Source organism: Oncorhynchus kisutch, linkage group LG11 (assembly GCF_002021735.2).
Source record: "Oncorhynchus kisutch isolate 150728-3 linkage group LG11, Okis_V2, whole genome shotgun sequence".
Taxonomy (NCBI): domain Eukaryota; kingdom Metazoa; phylum Chordata; class Actinopteri; order Salmoniformes; family Salmonidae; genus Oncorhynchus; species Oncorhynchus kisutch.
In genome coordinates this window covers 65,931,550-65,949,087 of record NC_034184.2, presented here as the reverse complement: position 1 = coordinate 65,949,087, position 17,538 = coordinate 65,931,550, and the positions used below count along the sequence as shown (strand labels likewise).

Genomic DNA, 17,538 nt, shown 5'->3' with positions numbered 1-17,538 from the left:
CAAATGTCCTTGTTTTGGAAAGAAAAGTCCATTAAAATAATGGCAAATTGATCAAAAATACAGTGTAGACATTGCTAATGTTGTCAATGACTATTGTAGCTGGAAACAGCAAATTATTTTATGGAATATATATATTTATGGAATATATACTGGCAGCTTCATTAAATAATACCCGCAAAACATCAGTCTCAACATCAACAATGAAGAGGCGACTCCAGGATGCTGGCCTTCTAGGCAGAGTCCCTCTGTCCAGTGTCTGTGTTATTTTTCCCATCTTAATCTTTTCTTTTTATTGGCCAGTTTGAGATATGGCTTTTTCTTTGCAACTCTGCCTAAAAGACCAGCATTCCGGAGTCGCCTCTTCACTGTTGGCTTTGAGACTGGTGTTTTGCAGGTACTATTTAATGAAGCTGCCAGTTGAGGACTTGTGAGGCGCCTGTTTCTCAAACTAGTCACTCGAATGTAGTTGTCTAATTGCTCAGTTGTGCACCAGAGCCTCCCACTCCTCTTTCTATTCTGGTTAGCGCCAGTTTGCGCTGTTCTGTGAAAGGAGTAGTACACAGCGTTGTACGAGATCTTCAGTTTCTTGGCAATTTCTCGCATGGAATAGCCTTAATTTCTCAGAACAAGAATAGACTGATGAGTTTCAGAAGAAAGGTCCTTGTGTTTGGCCATTTTGAGCCTGTAATCCAACCCACAAATGCTAATGCTCCAGATACTCAACTAGTCTAAATAGTTGTATTGCTTCTTTAATCAACACAACAGTTTTCAGCTGTGCTAACATAATTGCAAAAGGGTTTTCTAATGATCAATTAGCCTTTTAAAATGATCAACTTAGCTAACACAATGTGCCAATGGGCCTCTGTACGCCTATGTAGATATTCCATAAAAAATCTGCCTTTTCCAGCTACAATAGTCATTTAAAACATTAACAATATCGACACTGTATTTCTAATCAATTTGATGTTATTTTAATGGACAAAAAATGTACTTTTCTTTAAAAAAACAAGGACATTTCTAAGTGATCCCAAGCTTTTGAACGGTAGTGTAAAATGACAATTACGTTTGTTTGAAAAACGGATTATCCAGCCACATTTGTTCAAAAGAGCTTATCTGAGATCCATTTTTCCTTTTCCTGATATAGAATATGTTAATTACATTTAGAAACTAAAATATTTGGGGTGTAGTCAAGAACCATAAAAAAATGAAACAGTTTGTCAAAATGATAGGAAACCAGAACTGTCTCTGTAATGATCGAATGAGTCCTTACTAATTAGCTGATCATTCCATTCTCCACGAACCATTAGTAGTGTTGGTGATAATATGGGTGGTACTATTTTGTACTGAGGAGAGAGACATTTGCTGAGGGCATGGAAAACTCAAGGCGAGGTGATAGGGTGACAATCTGCCAGTACCTGACTTGCATGGTAGCCAATTAGAGTTTTACTGCTTTAATATAATGCATCAGAGGAACAGTGCATTCCGCTATGGTCGTAAATTTTACAGGTTTAAAAACAAACAAGACACAACTTCCAGTGATAAGAAGTTTCATGCTGATCATCAGAAAATGGGTACTATCTGTTCGTAAGAATCCATGATCACATTAGTATGTACTGTAGAATCCAACATCCTGGTAAACGGAGTCCTACCTTTTCAACTAGGGACATGCACCAACAAAGCTTATTTTCATGGCTCACATAACCATAGACTATAGGCCTAGTTCATGGAAGATGACAGCAAATGATATAAGCAGTAACACATCAGGTTTAATAGTTAATGATTGGCCTGGTCATTTTCACAGGTGCTCTTTACAGTTAGAACATGTTTCCATGACGACAAGTTCCTCTTTTTGAACGTGTATTTTAAGGTTGCAGCTCACAAAATAGCTGCCAGTTAGGGAGGGGTTCCATTTGAAGCACCTGTGCTCATTGCAAGGTCCTTAGAGATCTTTTTCTTGACTATACATACAAAATAATACATTTTGAAAATAACTTCTTTAAATCTTAACCGGTGACCATGCCTTCGTGTCACACAGACTGCATTGAAAAATCAGTGTCAAATTGGTTTCATAAACTTGGAGGTTTTGTTGGGAGAAATCCATGGTGGTTTCTACTTGTCCCTTTGTTCATCTCTGCGGGGCTTGGGGCAGGATTTTACTTCCTTGAAGAGAGAGAGGCGCATGGCATAGAGGACCAGTTTACTCCAAAGGACGGGCCTGCAAAACAGGAGAGACATTTTGTCAAAGAACATTTTCCTCAGAATGATTCAGAGTTCTCTCGTTTGCGGCTGTATAACGAGGGGAGCTATGGGTCTTTCATCGCTGTTTCAAAGTCATCCGATATCTTGAGTGAGAAGGCATTTGAGGAGATCATATATTTAGATGGAACAGTTAGAGAGATGGTAGGCCAAAAAGGAAAAACCTATGAAAAACTTTGTGCCATGAAAAGTAACAGGTGCTTTTCAAATGCCATGTTAGATATCATTAATGGCACAGCTAGTACAATTAAGAACGCAAACTTGACCTTTCCTTATCATAATTCAACATCAAACACCATCTTTTTGGGGACAGAACTTGGTGGAGTAGTTTTGAATTCAAGTATCATCGTTAGTGCAAAGGCTGTTCGACTCTTCTACTTTCTCAGAGAAAACAACAAGGCAGAAAATGATGATTGGCTACATGGGTTTACTCAAGTGTTTTCCAACTTGTCAGATGAATTGAATAAGGTAAGTACAGTTTATTATATTTTACAGATTCAGAACTGTCTGGGCATACTGCCAGGTTTGGTAAAATACTTTTGTCCATATGCACAGAAGTGGCTTTACACATTTGAGCCATATATAATTATAGTGCTCATATTCACTGAAATATAAAAATGAATGTTTTGTAAAAAAAAATTAACCCTCTAAAGTTTTCACTTAGTCTCACAGTTCTTGCATTTGTTTTTATAGCGGCAGATTCAAGTTTCATACTTCACATCTAATTCTAGAGAGGAGGAGTTTAAGGAAAACTCCAAATCTGTGATTCCTCTCTTCTCCGTCACATACTTCCTGGCCATAAGTTTTTCAATTATATCTTGCTTGAGGTAATTTGATGTCTTATGTGTCGTCTTTTAAATGAATCAAAATCAGCAAATGTGTGCACCATGTTAAAACACTAATTTAACTTACTATTTATAATTGCTACGTGTGATGTTCCGTACAAAGTAAGAATATTTTCATCTACAGGTTGGACTGTGTGAGGAACAAGGTGTGGGTGGCCATCTTTGGTGCTCTATCTGCAGGCCTAGCTGTGCTGTCCAGTTTCGGGTTGTTGCTGCTCTGTGGAATGCCCTTTGCCATGACTGTTGCAACGGCTCCTTTCTTAATACTGGGTCAGGTTTATTATCAGAATCCTTTAGATAGTAATCTTAACAACCCACTACCATGTTTTTGTCAGTCACTAGACTACGTAGACGGTAACACTTAAGTTGCCCTTATACCTATGTAACTACACAGTAATAACTGTATTAACAACGTTGTATTAACATGTAGTAACATTGTAACTAATGAAGTTTGGTGATATTTATTACAGTGGCAATTCCCTCTAATGATCTATGATCTACTAATGTTCAATATACTCTATGTTGATCGCAGGAATTGGTGTTGATGACATGTTCATCATGATTTCCTGCTGGCAGCAGACTCAAGTTCATGACAACGTAGAGGACCGTATGGCAGCTACATACAAAGAGGCAGCTGTCTCTATCACCATCACAACACTAACTGATGCCCTGGCCTTCTATATTGGTCTGTTAACTCCCTTTCGTTCTGTACAATCCTTTTGTATGTATACTGGCACAGCTGTCCTGTTCTGTTACTTGTACAATATTACCTTCTTTGGTGCATTTCTGGCATTGAATGGGAGTCGTGAAAAGGGTAACAGACACTGGCTGACATGCATGAAGGTTCCAGAACCAGAGGATAGTCCTGAAAAGTACAATATCTGCTGTGTAGGAGGAGCTTATGACCAGGAAACGGGAAAAGAGGAAGTTATGCCCATTAACAACTTCTTTAAGATGTACTATGGGCCATTTCTAACAAATACTTGGACCAAGGTGTTTGTGATCCTGCTGTATGCTGGATATTTGGGCTCAAGTATCTATGGTTGCTTCCAAATACAAGAAGGCATAGACCTTAAAAACCTAGCAGCTGATAGCTCATATGTGGGTAGCTATTACGATAATGAGGACCAATACTTTTCAGAGTATGGTCCAAATGTTATGGTTGTTGTGACTGACAGTAAGTTTCAATATTGGGACCAAACTGCTCGAAAGCGTCTTGATACTTGTCTTGAACGTTTTGAGAGTCTAACGTTGGATGGTCGATCATTGGTTGCTAAAGATATGACTCTTTCTTGGCTTAATGAATATGTGAAAGTTATAAATCCAAATAACAAAACCATTTTCATGGATAGTTTACCTGCGTTTTTACAACGATCAGACTTCAGACAAGATGTGAATATTTCAAACAAAGTCATAATTGCCTCGCGAATGTTTATTCAGACAATCAACGTCAGTACAGCTGTTGATGAAAAGAACATGTTGAATAAGCTTCGAGAGACAGCTAATGGTTGTTCAGAAAAGTTGGTTGTTTACCACCCTGCTTTCATATACTTTGACCAGTATGCAGTCATTGTTAGTAATACCATCCAAAACATTGTAGTTGCCACTCTTGCCATGCTGGTGATCTCCCTCATGTTGATCCCCAACCCCATATGTTCTCTGTGGGTGACCTTTGCTATTGCCTCTGTCATAGTGGGTGTTGCTGGTTTCATGGCATTATGGGATGTCAATCTAGACTCTGTATCCATGATCAATCTTGTCATCTGCATTGGTTTCTCAGTGGATTTTTCTGCTCACATTTCCTATGCTTTTGTCTCTAGCAAAGAGGTCACTGCTAATAAGAAGGCTGTAGATGCTGTCTATCACTTGGGGTATCCCATCATACAGGGAGCTGTGTCTACTATTTTAGGAGTGGTGGTGCTGTCTGCTGCTGAGAGCTACATCTTCAGAACCTTCTTTAAGATCATGTTCTTGGTCATTTTGTTTGGGGTACTTCATGGCATCGTTTTCATCCCTGTGTTTCTGACCTTCTTTGGCATATGCAATTTTAATTGACCAAGATTCACACATAACACACTAATCATGGTTGAAAGAGTTGGTAGAATAGTAGTTCAATTGTTTTAATGAACTGACTTTTTCGCTTACTTCTAATCTTGTGATTATGTCATACTTTGCTTTTATGGTGTCAAAATATGTATTTTTATGAGTCATCTTTTAGTTTTTATGTTTTTTGAATCATGTTAGAAATAGTTTGTAATGTAAATGCTGTGTTGATTGTTACTACAGTGTGCTTATATTTATCTTTGTTGTAATTGTGTTTTAAAAAGCAAATAAAATTATCTTAAATTATATATTGACTTTTATATATTTATTCAAACAGCAGATGCTCTCGGTTGTTATTATGACCACATCCATAATGGGAATTATTATTATGGTTAGTAACAGTGCAGAATTTGCATACTAAACGTATGATGTCATCTATTTATCTGTTCACCTATTCTAGAGAAACCCACTCTTCATAAACTTTTCAAATGAACCTGTGCGTCAGTGTTCATCAGTCTAACAATCAATAATTGCCTGGCAATCAGTTTACTTCCTTCATCTTTAGATTAATTTGGGGGGGATACCTCGTCAGTTGTACAACTGAATGCCTTCGACTGAAATGTGTCTTCCGCATTTAACCCAACCCCTCTGAATCTGAGAGGTGCGTGGGGCTATCTTAATCAACATCCACGTCTTCGGCGCCCAGGGAACAGTGGGAACGACAGAATTTTACCTTGTCAGCTCGGGGATTTGAGTAACCTTTCAGTTACTAGCCCAAAGCTCTAATAGCTTGACTAATGGATGGACTATTATAAGGAAACCAAGAGAAGTACCTTCCATAGCTACAATAAGTAAACTGGATAGGTAACCACCTTATTTGTTAATATGTAACCATATGTATTGCCCTGACGCAGTCATCGTGGTTGTTAAAAGATCACATCCAGTGCTGCCAGATCTATTGCTGATTAGAGCTCTTCAGAGGAACGTTATCATGTTGCTATGTTCAGATGAAGTATAGTTTATGGCTGGGATGTCAACAGAGATGCAGATATATTTCAAGCCAAGTTTTTTTTCTCATAGTACGACTTGAAAAAGAGAATATAAAATGGCTAGGTGCAAAACGGACTGCATTGAAAAGCCTATAGCTAGGGGATTTGAAATACTTGGGGGCTTTGTTGGTAGACACCCCTGGTGGTTTTTGATTCTTCCCATGTTCATTTCTGCGGGTCTTGGCGGAGGATTTTACTTCCTTGCGGACAGAGAAGCAAATGGCATTGAAGAGATGTTTACTCCTATAGATGGACCTGCCAAACATGAACGACAAGTAGTCAAACAGTACTTTCCACAGAGTGATAGTAACTTCTCTCGTTTGCGACTCTATACTGAAGGGACCTTTGCATCTCTCATAATTGTGACGCCTGGACAAAATATCCTCACATTTACTGCTTTAAAAAACATATTTGAAATGGACAGAAATGTAACAAACATGAGAATTGGTGCATTCGCTTTTAAAGATCTATGTGTTGAGAAAGGTGGTGGGTGTGTGTCAAATTCAATCTTTGATATTGTAAAAACTCCTAGTGATGTCAACACAGCAACGATTAACTACCCATATAATGGCACAAATTTCATTGCATCTGAAATTGGTGGTGTGAAACTGAAAAGTGGATTAACTCAAATTGAAAGCGCAGAGGCAATTAGACTATTTTACTTCTTAAAAGAAGACAACCAAACTATAAATACCATGTGGCTAAAGAAGTTTATAGAGGCTGCTTCCAAGATGAAAAAAGAAGAAGGCGTGAGTACTCTGTTTTAGAGATGAAACCAATTTAAAAAATGGTCAACTTGTGTATGATGGGTGCCTTTTCACCATGTGACCTGCAGAATTGATCACACTCCACATTAAGCTCCATGATTATTTGATGATTTGAATATCTTGAGTTGTTTTACTGATATGTTAACTGGATATCTTATATTTGTGTATTTGTCTTTGCAGATGACAATATCTTACTTTACATCCATATCAAGGGATGAAGAGTTTGAGAAGAGCTCTGACTCAATCATTCCTCTCTTCTCATTGACATATGCCCTGGCCATCAATTTTTCTATCATATCTTGTTTGAGGTATGTTTTGTAACTTTTACATTTCAATACCATTCAAAATTATCAGTCAACATAGGACACCTCAATTGAAAATCATAATAACAGTGTTCTTTGGGTCTATCTGAAGCTAGATTTGGGTCCCAAATCAGGCTAATCCACAATGTGACTGCATTACTGATTTTAAGGCATATCAGAGAGTACTAGGCCTACTTATCAGCATTTACCTACAGGGACAAATGTTGTGTTTTTCTTCCCTAGGTTGGACTGTGTGAGGAACAAGGTGTGGGTGGCAACCTTTGGTGTCCTCTCAGCTGGTATGGCAGTGCTGTCCAGTTTTGGGTTGTTGCTGTACTGTGGGATGCCCTTCGCTATGACTGTGGCAACAGCCCCATTCCTGATTCTGGGTAAGCTTACAAACTCTCATTGTTATACAATAAACCCATTTCTTAATTTGAGCCGGTGTGGTGAAACTAAGGATTTGTCACCACAGATGGTTTGTTTCCATAACAGGTTAGGAAAACTAATGTAGCAGGTAAGGATAATTAACATGGCAGGTTAGGTGAACTAACACAGCAAGTTGGGTGAATTAACGTAGCAGGTTAGGAGAATGAGGTTAAGGTTAGAAAAAGGGTTAGGTTTCGCTAGAATGCTACAGTTGTCAATGACGCGGCCACTAGACAGAGCTGTAAGCCTACTCCATATAGCCACAATGGTAGAAACGTAAACAAACCATCTGTGGCACAAATCATCTATCATAACATCGGCCCGGGCTTATGGTTTGCGCAACATTGTAGCTAGCCTATGTTAAATTGAGACCAACGCATACTCCTTGCTGTGTTGAGAGAGAGAAGCGTGCCTGTGTCTCTCACAGAACTAGAATGAGATTAACTTTCTATGATCGCTCTCCCTCTCTCTGCTCTGATAGACATGAGTCTGCAACATGTATCTCTCAGTGTAGCACTCAGTGTAGCACTTCATCATTCATTTCCTTATAGAATCATAGCCGCAGGAAGTGTGCTGGAAATGCACCCCTGATCAATTGAAATATATTTGACAAAGTTATAGAATTACTAATGTCTGTTCAGGAAGAAATGTAATAAATTATAATACTACTAATACTACAATACTGGTAGTATTAATAGTAATACTAATAATAGTAACAATAGTGGTAATATTAGTAATACTATAGAGTAAAACTACAGAATACTACTAATCGGCCTATAATTTAGCCATAGAGGAGCAATAGCTTCTTTTTAAAAATTGCTTAGCTGTGAATTGTGTGTAGTCCAATCACAAGGCATAGCCTACATTCAGGAACGCACGGCAAATCTGTCAGTGAACAGCATACAGCCTAAACAGGCCTTTCGCAATATTTCAAATACAATTGCAGGAAAACACAGGTTGGAAAGAAAATTGCTCCTACTGAAAAGAGAAGACATTAATCTGTCTGTAGGCTACTAAAATATTTTAGCACCTTCCAAATAGGCCTATTGAGCAAACAGTAGCCTAGGTACAAAGTTAAACAAGATGAGGATCCCCATTGGGCACACACTGGTTGAATCAACATTGTTTTAACAGAATTTGTCTACATATTGTGACGTGGAATCAACATGGAAAAGACATTGGATTTGAAAAAAGTAATCAACCAGTACTGTTTTCATCTCATTTCAACCAGTGTTGTAAACATTGGCAATTCCACAAAAATCTTTTTCATTCTATATTCAATGGTTGAAATTATATAGAATTTATAGATTTGACATTTTATTTGAATAAACATAATTGTCAACCTAAATAATGAGGTATATTGAAATCCAATGATTTCTGCCTGAACATTGACTCCTACTGGTACATTTAAGTGCGGCAGGTAACCTAGCGGTTAGAGCGTTGGGCCATGAACCAAAAGGTTTGAATCCCTGAGCTGACAAGATTTTATCTTTGGATATTGTCTTGTATATGAAGGATGGCTGGTTGATTTCACATTGAATTATATACATATTATAAGAACATACATATTCACATCTCCATCCCAACCAGTAATCTAAGTTGAAGAATAGGACTAAATAAAATCACATTTTGGGTTGAGATGGAGACGTGAATCCAACATATCAATCATTATTCTGAAAAACTGGATATTGAATTGTGAACACAACCAAATATCAACATTTAAAAGAGATGTATCTTCTGTTTGGATAGTGTACTGTATATTATTAATAACATATTAAATATTCAAAGGTAAAAGTGTATTGTTATTAATACAGTGCCTTGCGAAAGTATTCGGCCCCCTTGAACTTTGCGACCGTTTGCAGGCTTCAAACATAAAGATATAAAACAGTATTTTTTTGTGAAGAATCAACAACAAGTGGGACACAATCATGAAGTGGAACAACATTTATTGGATATTTTAAACTTTTTTAACAAATCAAAAACTGAAAGATTGGGCGTGCAAAATTATTCAGCCCCTTTACTTTCAGTGCAGCAGACTCTCTCCAGAAGCACAGTGAGGATCTCTGAATGATCCAATGTTGACCTAAATGACTAATGATGATAAATATAATCCACCTGTGTGTAATCAAGGCTCCGTATAAATGCACCTGCACTGTGATAGTCTCAGAGGTCCGTTAAAAGCGCAGAGAGCATCATGAAGAACAAGGAACACACCAGGCAGGTCCGAGATACTGTTGTGAAGAAGTTTAAAGCCGGATTTGGATACAAAAATATTTCCCAAGCTTTAAACATCCCAAGGAGCACTGTGCAAGCGATAATATTGAAATGGAAGGAGTATCAGACCACTGCAAATCTACCAAGACCTGGCCGTCCCTCTAAACTTTCAGCTCATACAAGGAGAAGACTGATCAGAGATGCAGCCAAGAGGCCCATGATCACTCTGGATGAACTGCAGAGATCTACAGCTGAGGTGGGAGACTCTGTCCATAGGACAACAATCAGTCGTATATTGCACAAATCTGGCCTTTATGGAAGAGTGGCAAGAAGAAAGCCCTTTCTTAAAGAAACACTTTTTATGGATAAAGTTTGCCACAATAGTAACTACTTCTAAACTTCCAAATATCCAATGAAGCTTTATTATTTTAATGATGGTGTCTTTTGAGCAAATCAGATGTCAATGTAGCCTACGAAAACGCATCCTCACCCTGAATTTACTGAGCTTGATCAATTATGACAAAACAATGAACATTTGTTTCCCTAAGAGTTGTGCAAGGTTGGTAGAATTGTATGGAAAATGATTCACAGCTGTAATGGCTGCCATTTGTGCTTCCACCGGGTATTAACTCTGGGGGTGTGAAGACATACGCAATCAATCTTCTTTAAAAATATATATTTTATGTTCTATAGGTTCTCTAGATCGGTAAGCTCGCTAGAATTTTAAGACAGCAAATTGAAGAAAGTGCGAGGAATGTTTAGACTTTGACTATTTAATATAGGATGAAAACGATTTTTTTAAAGTTTGTGTAATTTTCAACTCAATTTCAACATAAGTGGGATGCCATCCCAGTAAGTAATATTTAAACATCTCCAGTGCCCACTTGATTGCTAGACATTCTTTCTCCACAGTGGAATATCTTTGTTCCCGTAGCAACAGCTTCCGGCTAATGTATACGACTGGGTGTTCCTCACCTTCTTGTAGCTGTGATAGGACGGCACCCACCCCTGTTTCGGACGCATCGGTCTGTACCACCAGTGGTTTGGAGAAGTCCGGGGTCACCAGCACGGGTCCAGAACACAGGGCTCCCTTTAGGTCCTGGAAGGCTTTCTCCGTATCCTCGGTCCACGTCACCTGGGTGGGCAGACGTCTCCTGGTCAGATCTGTCAGAGGGCTGGCTAGAGAGGCAAGTGGGGGATACATCTCCAGTAGTAACTAGTCAACCCAACAAACGTGCGGATCTGCTTCTTGGTGAGGGGGTGGGGCCAGCCCCGAATCACCTCCACTTTCTTCACCTGGGGTTTTACACATCCCCTCCTGATCGTGTACCCCAGGTACTCAGCCTCCCGTAGGCTGAGCCGTCATTTCCTTGGGTTGGCAGTTAGCCCTGCCCCCCGTAAGGCCTGCAATACCACGTTCACCTGGTTTAGATGGGTCTCCCGCTCGCTCCCATGGATTACAATATCATCGAGGCAGGGCGCCGCGTACTCGCGATGGGGACGGAGAACCCAGTCCATCAACCTCTGGAAGGTGGCCGGGGCCCCGTGCAACCCAAAGGACAGCTTCCTGTAGTGTAACAGCCCGTCAGGGGTGACGAAAGCAGTTTTGTCCCTAGCCTCGGGAGTTAAGGGCACCCGTCAATAACCCTTCGTCAGGTCGAGCGTGCTGATAAACCGGGAGGTCCCTATCTGTTCTATTAGTTCATCAATTCGGGGCATGGGGTAGGCGTCAAACTTTGAGATTTCATTTCACTTTCTAAAATCATTACACAAGTGAATGGTGCTGTCTGGTTTCGGCACCAACAATATGAGGCGGCGCCACTCACTATTCGACTCTTTGATGATTTCAGCTTCCAACATCATTTTTACCTCGGTCCTGACGGCCTTTCTCCTTGCTTTTGGTATGCGGTAGGGTCTCAACAACACCCTTTTCCCGGGTTTGGTGATGATGCTGTGCCAGATCGGTGTGTCCCGATTCACTGGAGAACACATCCTGGTTCCGGCCGAGCAACTCCGTCAGCTCATGCTTCTGTGCTTGCCTCAGCTGCTCCCCCAGTGACACCTCAACCGGCTTGGCCTTCTTCGGGGGAATAGAGTAGACTACATCACATGCATTCCATTTCTTTAACAAATTCACATGGTAAATTTCAGATTTTTAATTTAATTAATAATTGTGTCCTTCAAACTTTGCTTTCCTAAAATAATCGTCCATTTGCAGCAATTACAGCCTGCAGACCTTTGGCATTCTAGTTGTCAATTTGTTGAGGTAATCTGAAGAGATTTCACCCCGTGCTTCCTGAAGCACCTCCCACAAGTTGGATTGGCTTGATGGGCACTTCTTACGTACCATACGGTCAAGCTGCTCCCACATCAGCTCAATAGGGTTGAGATCCGGTGAATGTGCTGGCCACTCCATTGTAGACAGAATACCAGCTGACTGCTTCCTCCCTAAATAGTTCAAGCATAGTTTGGAGCTGTGCTTGGGTCATTGTCCTGTTATAGGAGGAAATTGGCTCCAATTAAGCGCTGTCCACAGGATATGGGAGGGCGTTGCAAAATGGAGTGATAGCCTTCCTCCTTCAAGATCCCTTTTACCCTGTACAAATCTCCCACTTTTACCACCACCAAAGCACCCCACGACCATCACATTGCCTCCACCATGCTTGACAGATGGCGTCAAGCATCTTTTCATTTTTTCTGCGTCTCACGAATGTTCTTCTTTGTGATCCGTACACCTCAAACTTAGATTTGTCTGTCCATAACAGTTTTTTCCAATCTTCCTCTGTCGAGTGTCTGTGTTCTTTTGTCCATCTTAATCTTTTATTTTTATTGGCCAGTCTACGATATGGCTTTGTCTTTGCAACTCTGCCTAGAAGGCCAGCATCCCGGAGTCGCCTCTTCACTGTTAATGTTGATACTGGTGTTTTGCGGGTACTATTTAATGAAGCTGCCAGTTGAGGACTTGTGAGGCATCTGTTTCACAAACTAGACTCTAATGTACAAGTCATCTTGCTCAATTGTACACCGGGGCCTCCCACTCCTCTTTCTAATCTGGTTAGAGCCAGTTGATGCTGTTCTGTGAAGGAAGTAGTACACAGCATTGTACAAGATCTTCAGTTTCTTGGCAATTTCTTGTATGGAATAGCCTTCATTTCTCAGAACAAGAATAGACTGACGAGTTTCAGAAGAAAGTCTTTGTTTCTGGCCATTTGTAGCCTGTAATCGAACCCATCAATTTTGTTTAACTAGGCAATTCAGTTAAGAACAAATTCTTATTTACCGGGGAACAGTGTGTTTACTGGCTTGTTCAGGGGCAGAACAACAGATTTTTACCTTGTCAGCTCAGGGAATCCATCCAGCAACCTTTCAGTTACTGGCCTAACGCTCTAACCACTAGGCTACCTGCCGCCCCGAAATGCTGATGCTCCAAATACTCAACTAGTCTAAAGAAGGCCAGTTTTGCTTCTTTAATCAACACAACAGTTTTCAGCTGTGCTAACATGATTGCAAAAGTATTTTCTAAAGATCAGTTAGCCTTTTAAAATTAACTTGGATTATCTAACACAATGTGCCATTGGAACACGGGAGTGATGGTTGCTGACAATGGGCCTCTGTATGCCTATGTAGATATTCCATTAAAAATCTATCGTTTCAAGCTACAATAGTCATTTACAAAATTAACAATGTCTACACTGTATTTCTGATCAATTTGATGTTATTTTAATGGACAGTTTTGTTTTGTGCTTTTCTTTAAAAAAATAAGGACATTTCTAAGTGACTTTTGAATGGTAGTGTAGACAGTTCTGATGATGTTGCAACTGAATTGATGTAACAACCTGTTAGTCAGGTTAAATCAATGTATTGAATTTGAAGTTTTACCCTAACTTCAATGTTTACAACACTGGTTGAAATGAGATGAAACAGTACTGGTTGATAACTTTTTTCAAATCCCACATATTTTTACACGTTGATTCCATGTCACAATACGTTGACGAATTGCGTTGAAACGACGTTGATTCAACCAGTGTGTGCCCAGTGGGATAGGTTTTCAGTATGAGCGCATCGGACATCGCTGGTGAGTGAGCTGCACATCATTGTGTGAGTGAAACTGGAAAGCTTTTTCAGGACTATATTATTCAAGATGAGGGTGTTTTTTTTTTATTGAACTCAGTTTGCCAGTATCAAAGTAGCCTGTCATTTCCAGCCTTTGTTTGGCATTACAAATATTCTGCTAAAGTCTCCATGTTAAATTATTTAGAATTGGATGAAATCCGTTTATTAAAGGCTAATTCTTTTCCCGGACTCTGTACGCTAAAAATGTTCCCCATATGTGCAATTTCTGTAAGCGCCTCTACTCTTCTGCTCTTTACGAAAATGCAATGATATGCATGCAATGCTTTTATTTTACAATAAATAACTATTTATGCATTCCGGTACCTCACTTTCTGTTCTGGCACCTCCCGATTTACCTGTTCCCTGATGTGATCACAGAAATGAACACCGGTATAAACTAGGTTTGACATTTTATAAGAGTGCATTTTCTCCACAGGAATTGGTGTTGACGACATGTTCATCATGATTTCCTGCTGGCAGCAGACTCAAGTTCATGACAACGTAGAGGACCGTATGGCAGCTACATACAAAGAGGCAGCTGTCTCTATCACCATCACAACACTAACTGATGCCCTGGCCTTCTATATTGGTCTGTTAACTCCCTTTCGTTCTGTACAATCCTTTTGTATGTATACTGGCACAGCTGTCCTGTTCTGTTACTTGTACAATATTACCTTCTTTGGTGCATTTCTGGCATTGAATGGGAGTCGTGAAAAGGGTAACAGACACTGGCTGACATGCATGAAGGTTCCAGAACCAGAGGAGAACTCTGAAAAGTACAACCTCTGCTGTGTAGGAGGAGCTTATGATCATGAAACGGGAAAAGAGGAGCCAATGCCCATTAACAACTTCTTTAAGATGTACTATGGGCCATTTCTAACAAATACTTGGACCAAGGTGTTTGTGATCCTGCTCTATGCTGGATATTTGGGCTCAAGTATCTATGGTTGCTTCCAAATACAAGAAGGCATAGACCTTAAAAACCTAGCAGCTGATAGCTCATATGTGGGTAGCTATTACGATAATGAGGACCAATACTTTTCAGAGTATGGTCCAAATGTTATGGTTGTTGTGACTGACAGTAAGTTTCAATATTGGGACCAAACTGCTCGAAATCGTCTTGATACTTGTCTTGAACGTTTTGAGAGTCTAACGTTGGATGGTCGATCATTGGTTGCTAAAGATATGACTATTTCTTGGCTTAATGAATATGTGAAAGTTATAAATCCAAATAACAAAACCATTTTCATGGATAGTTTACCTGCGTTTTTACAACGATCAGACTTCACACAAGATGTGAATATTTCAAACAAAGTCATAATTGCCTCGCGAATGTTTATTCAGACAATCAACGTCAGTACAGCTGTTGATGAAAAGAACATGTTGAATAAGCTTCGAGAGACAGCTAATGGTTGTTCAGAAAAGTTGGTTGTTTACCACCCTGCTTTCATATACTTTGACCAGTATGCAGTCATTGTTAGTAATACCATCCAAAACATTGTAGTTGCCACTCTTGCCATGCTGGTGATCTCCCTCATGTTGATCCCCAACCCCATATGTTCTCTGTGGGTGACCTTTGCTATTGCCTCTGTCATAGTGGGTGTTGCTGGTTTCATGGCATTATGGGATGTCAATCTAGACTCTGTATCCATGATCAATCTTGTCATCTGCATTGGTTTCTCAGTGGATTTTTCTGCTCACATTTCCTATGCTTTTGTCGCTAGCAAAGAGGTCACTGCTAATAAGAAGGCTGTAGATGCTGTCTATCACTTGGGGTATCCCATCATACAGGGAGCTGTGTCTACTATTTTAGGAGTGGTGGTGCTGTCTGCTGCTGAGAGCTACATCTTCAGAACCTTCTTTAAGATCATGTTCTTGGTCATTTTGTTTGGGGCGGTCCATGGTGTGGTGTTTATCCCAGTGTTTCTGACCTTCTTTGGAATCTGCGGAGGCAAAGTGAGTGATAAAAAAGATGATGGTAGGTCTAACACCTTGTCTCAAAGTGGTCACATGTGGGTCACCCAAACCACAGGTGATTTCAACATGAAGAATACGCATGAATTAAGGGCTGTAGCAGCTAATTCACATGTATGGTCAATCAGTTCTAACCAAAGCTCTCACAATGGGAAAACTAATAGTGTTTACGAAAACATTGAAGACTGTCCCTAAAACTGTTGTCTTGAGGCCAGATTTACAAGGCATTTCCACTGTACCTGTTTTTATGGAATTAATTAAATATTAAAGGTAGAACAAATGGGTTAAAACTGTACAAATAACATGTACAAGCGAGAATAACCTATTATGGTCAAGTGTAAATGAACACACATTCATGTTTTACCTTTGTTTTATTTCATTCAGCTCCATGCTGATGGGACCTGTACAGTAGTTCATATCAAATGTTAATTGTCACATTCGCCGAAATACAACAACAATGCCCTTAACCAACAACGCGGTTTTAAGAAAATCCCTAAATAAGTAAGAGATAAGCAAAACAAATAATTAAAGAGCAGCAGTTAATAACAATAGCGGGGCTATATACAGGGGTACCGGTACAGAGTCAATGTGTCAATGTGCGGGGGTCACCGGTGTCGAGGTACATGTACATTATGTAACTACATTATGTAGGTAGAGTTATTAAAGTGGCTATGCATAGATAATAACGGAGAGTAGCAGCAGCATGGGGGGGGGGGGGGCAATGCAAATAGTCAATGCAAAAATGACTAGGGTGGCTGGAGTCTTTGACAATTTTTAGGGCCTTCCTCTGACACCACCTGGTATAGAGGTCCTGGCGAGCAGGAAGCTTGGCCCAGGTGATGTTCTAGGCCGTACGCACTACCCTCTGTAGCGCCTTGTGGTCGGAGGCAGAGAAGTTGCCATACCAGGCAGTGATGCAACCCATCAGGATGCTCTCGGTGGTGCAGCTGTAAGACCTTTTGAGGACCCATGCCAAATCTTTTCAGTCTCCTGAGGGGCAATAGGTTTTGTCATGCCTTCTTCACGACTGTCTTGGTGTGCTTGGACCATGTTAGTTTGTTGGTGATGTGGACACCAAGGAACTTGAAACTCTCAACCTGCTCCACTACAGCCCCATCGATGAGAATGGGGGTGTGCTCAGTCTTCCTTTTCCTGTAGTCCACAATCATCTCCTTTGTCTTGATCACATTGAGGGAGAGGTTGTTGTCCTTGCACCATACAGTCAGGTCTCTGACCTCCTCCCTATAGGCGGTCTAATTGTTGTTGGTGATCAGGCACTGTTGTGTCATCAGCAAACTTAATGATGGTGTTGGAGTCGTGCCTGGCCATGCAGTCATGAAACAACGGAGTACAGGAGGGGACTGAGCACACACCTCTGAGGGGCCCCTGTGTTGAGAATCATTGTGGCGGATGTGTTGTTACCTACCCTTACCACCTGGGGGCAGCCCGTCGGGAAGTCTAGGATCCAGTTGCAGAGGGAGGTGTTTAGTCCCAAGGTTCTTAGCTTAGTGATGAGCTTTGAGGGCACTATGGTGTTGAACACTGA

At 40.3% G+C, this 17,538-nt stretch overlaps 2 protein-coding genes across 2 annotated transcripts; both read left to right on the top strand.

Moving 5' to 3' along the window:
- The first annotated feature begins 1,300 nt into the window (after positions 1–1,300).
- Positions 1,301–5,452, top strand: LOC109899382 (patched domain-containing protein 3). The gene is made up of 4 exons (XM_020494570.2): positions 1,301–2,724; positions 2,950–3,083; positions 3,226–3,371; positions 3,634–5,452. The coding sequence occupies exons 1-4, from the start codon at positions 2,017–2,019 to the stop codon at positions 5,154–5,156; spliced, it is 2,511 nt and encodes an 836-aa protein (XP_020350159.2). The 5' UTR covers positions 1,301–2,016; the 3' UTR covers positions 5,157–5,452.
- Positions 5,453–6,084: 632 nt separating this feature from the next.
- Positions 6,085–16,709, top strand: LOC109899383 (patched domain-containing protein 3). Its single transcript, XM_020494571.2, has 4 exons — positions 6,085–6,942; positions 7,141–7,268; positions 7,506–7,651; positions 14,455–16,709. The coding sequence occupies exons 1-4, from the start codon at positions 6,250–6,252 to the stop codon at positions 16,185–16,187; spliced, it is 2,700 nt and encodes an 899-aa protein (XP_020350160.2). The 5' UTR covers positions 6,085–6,249; the 3' UTR covers positions 16,188–16,709.
- Positions 16,710–17,538: the final 829 nt, after the last annotated feature.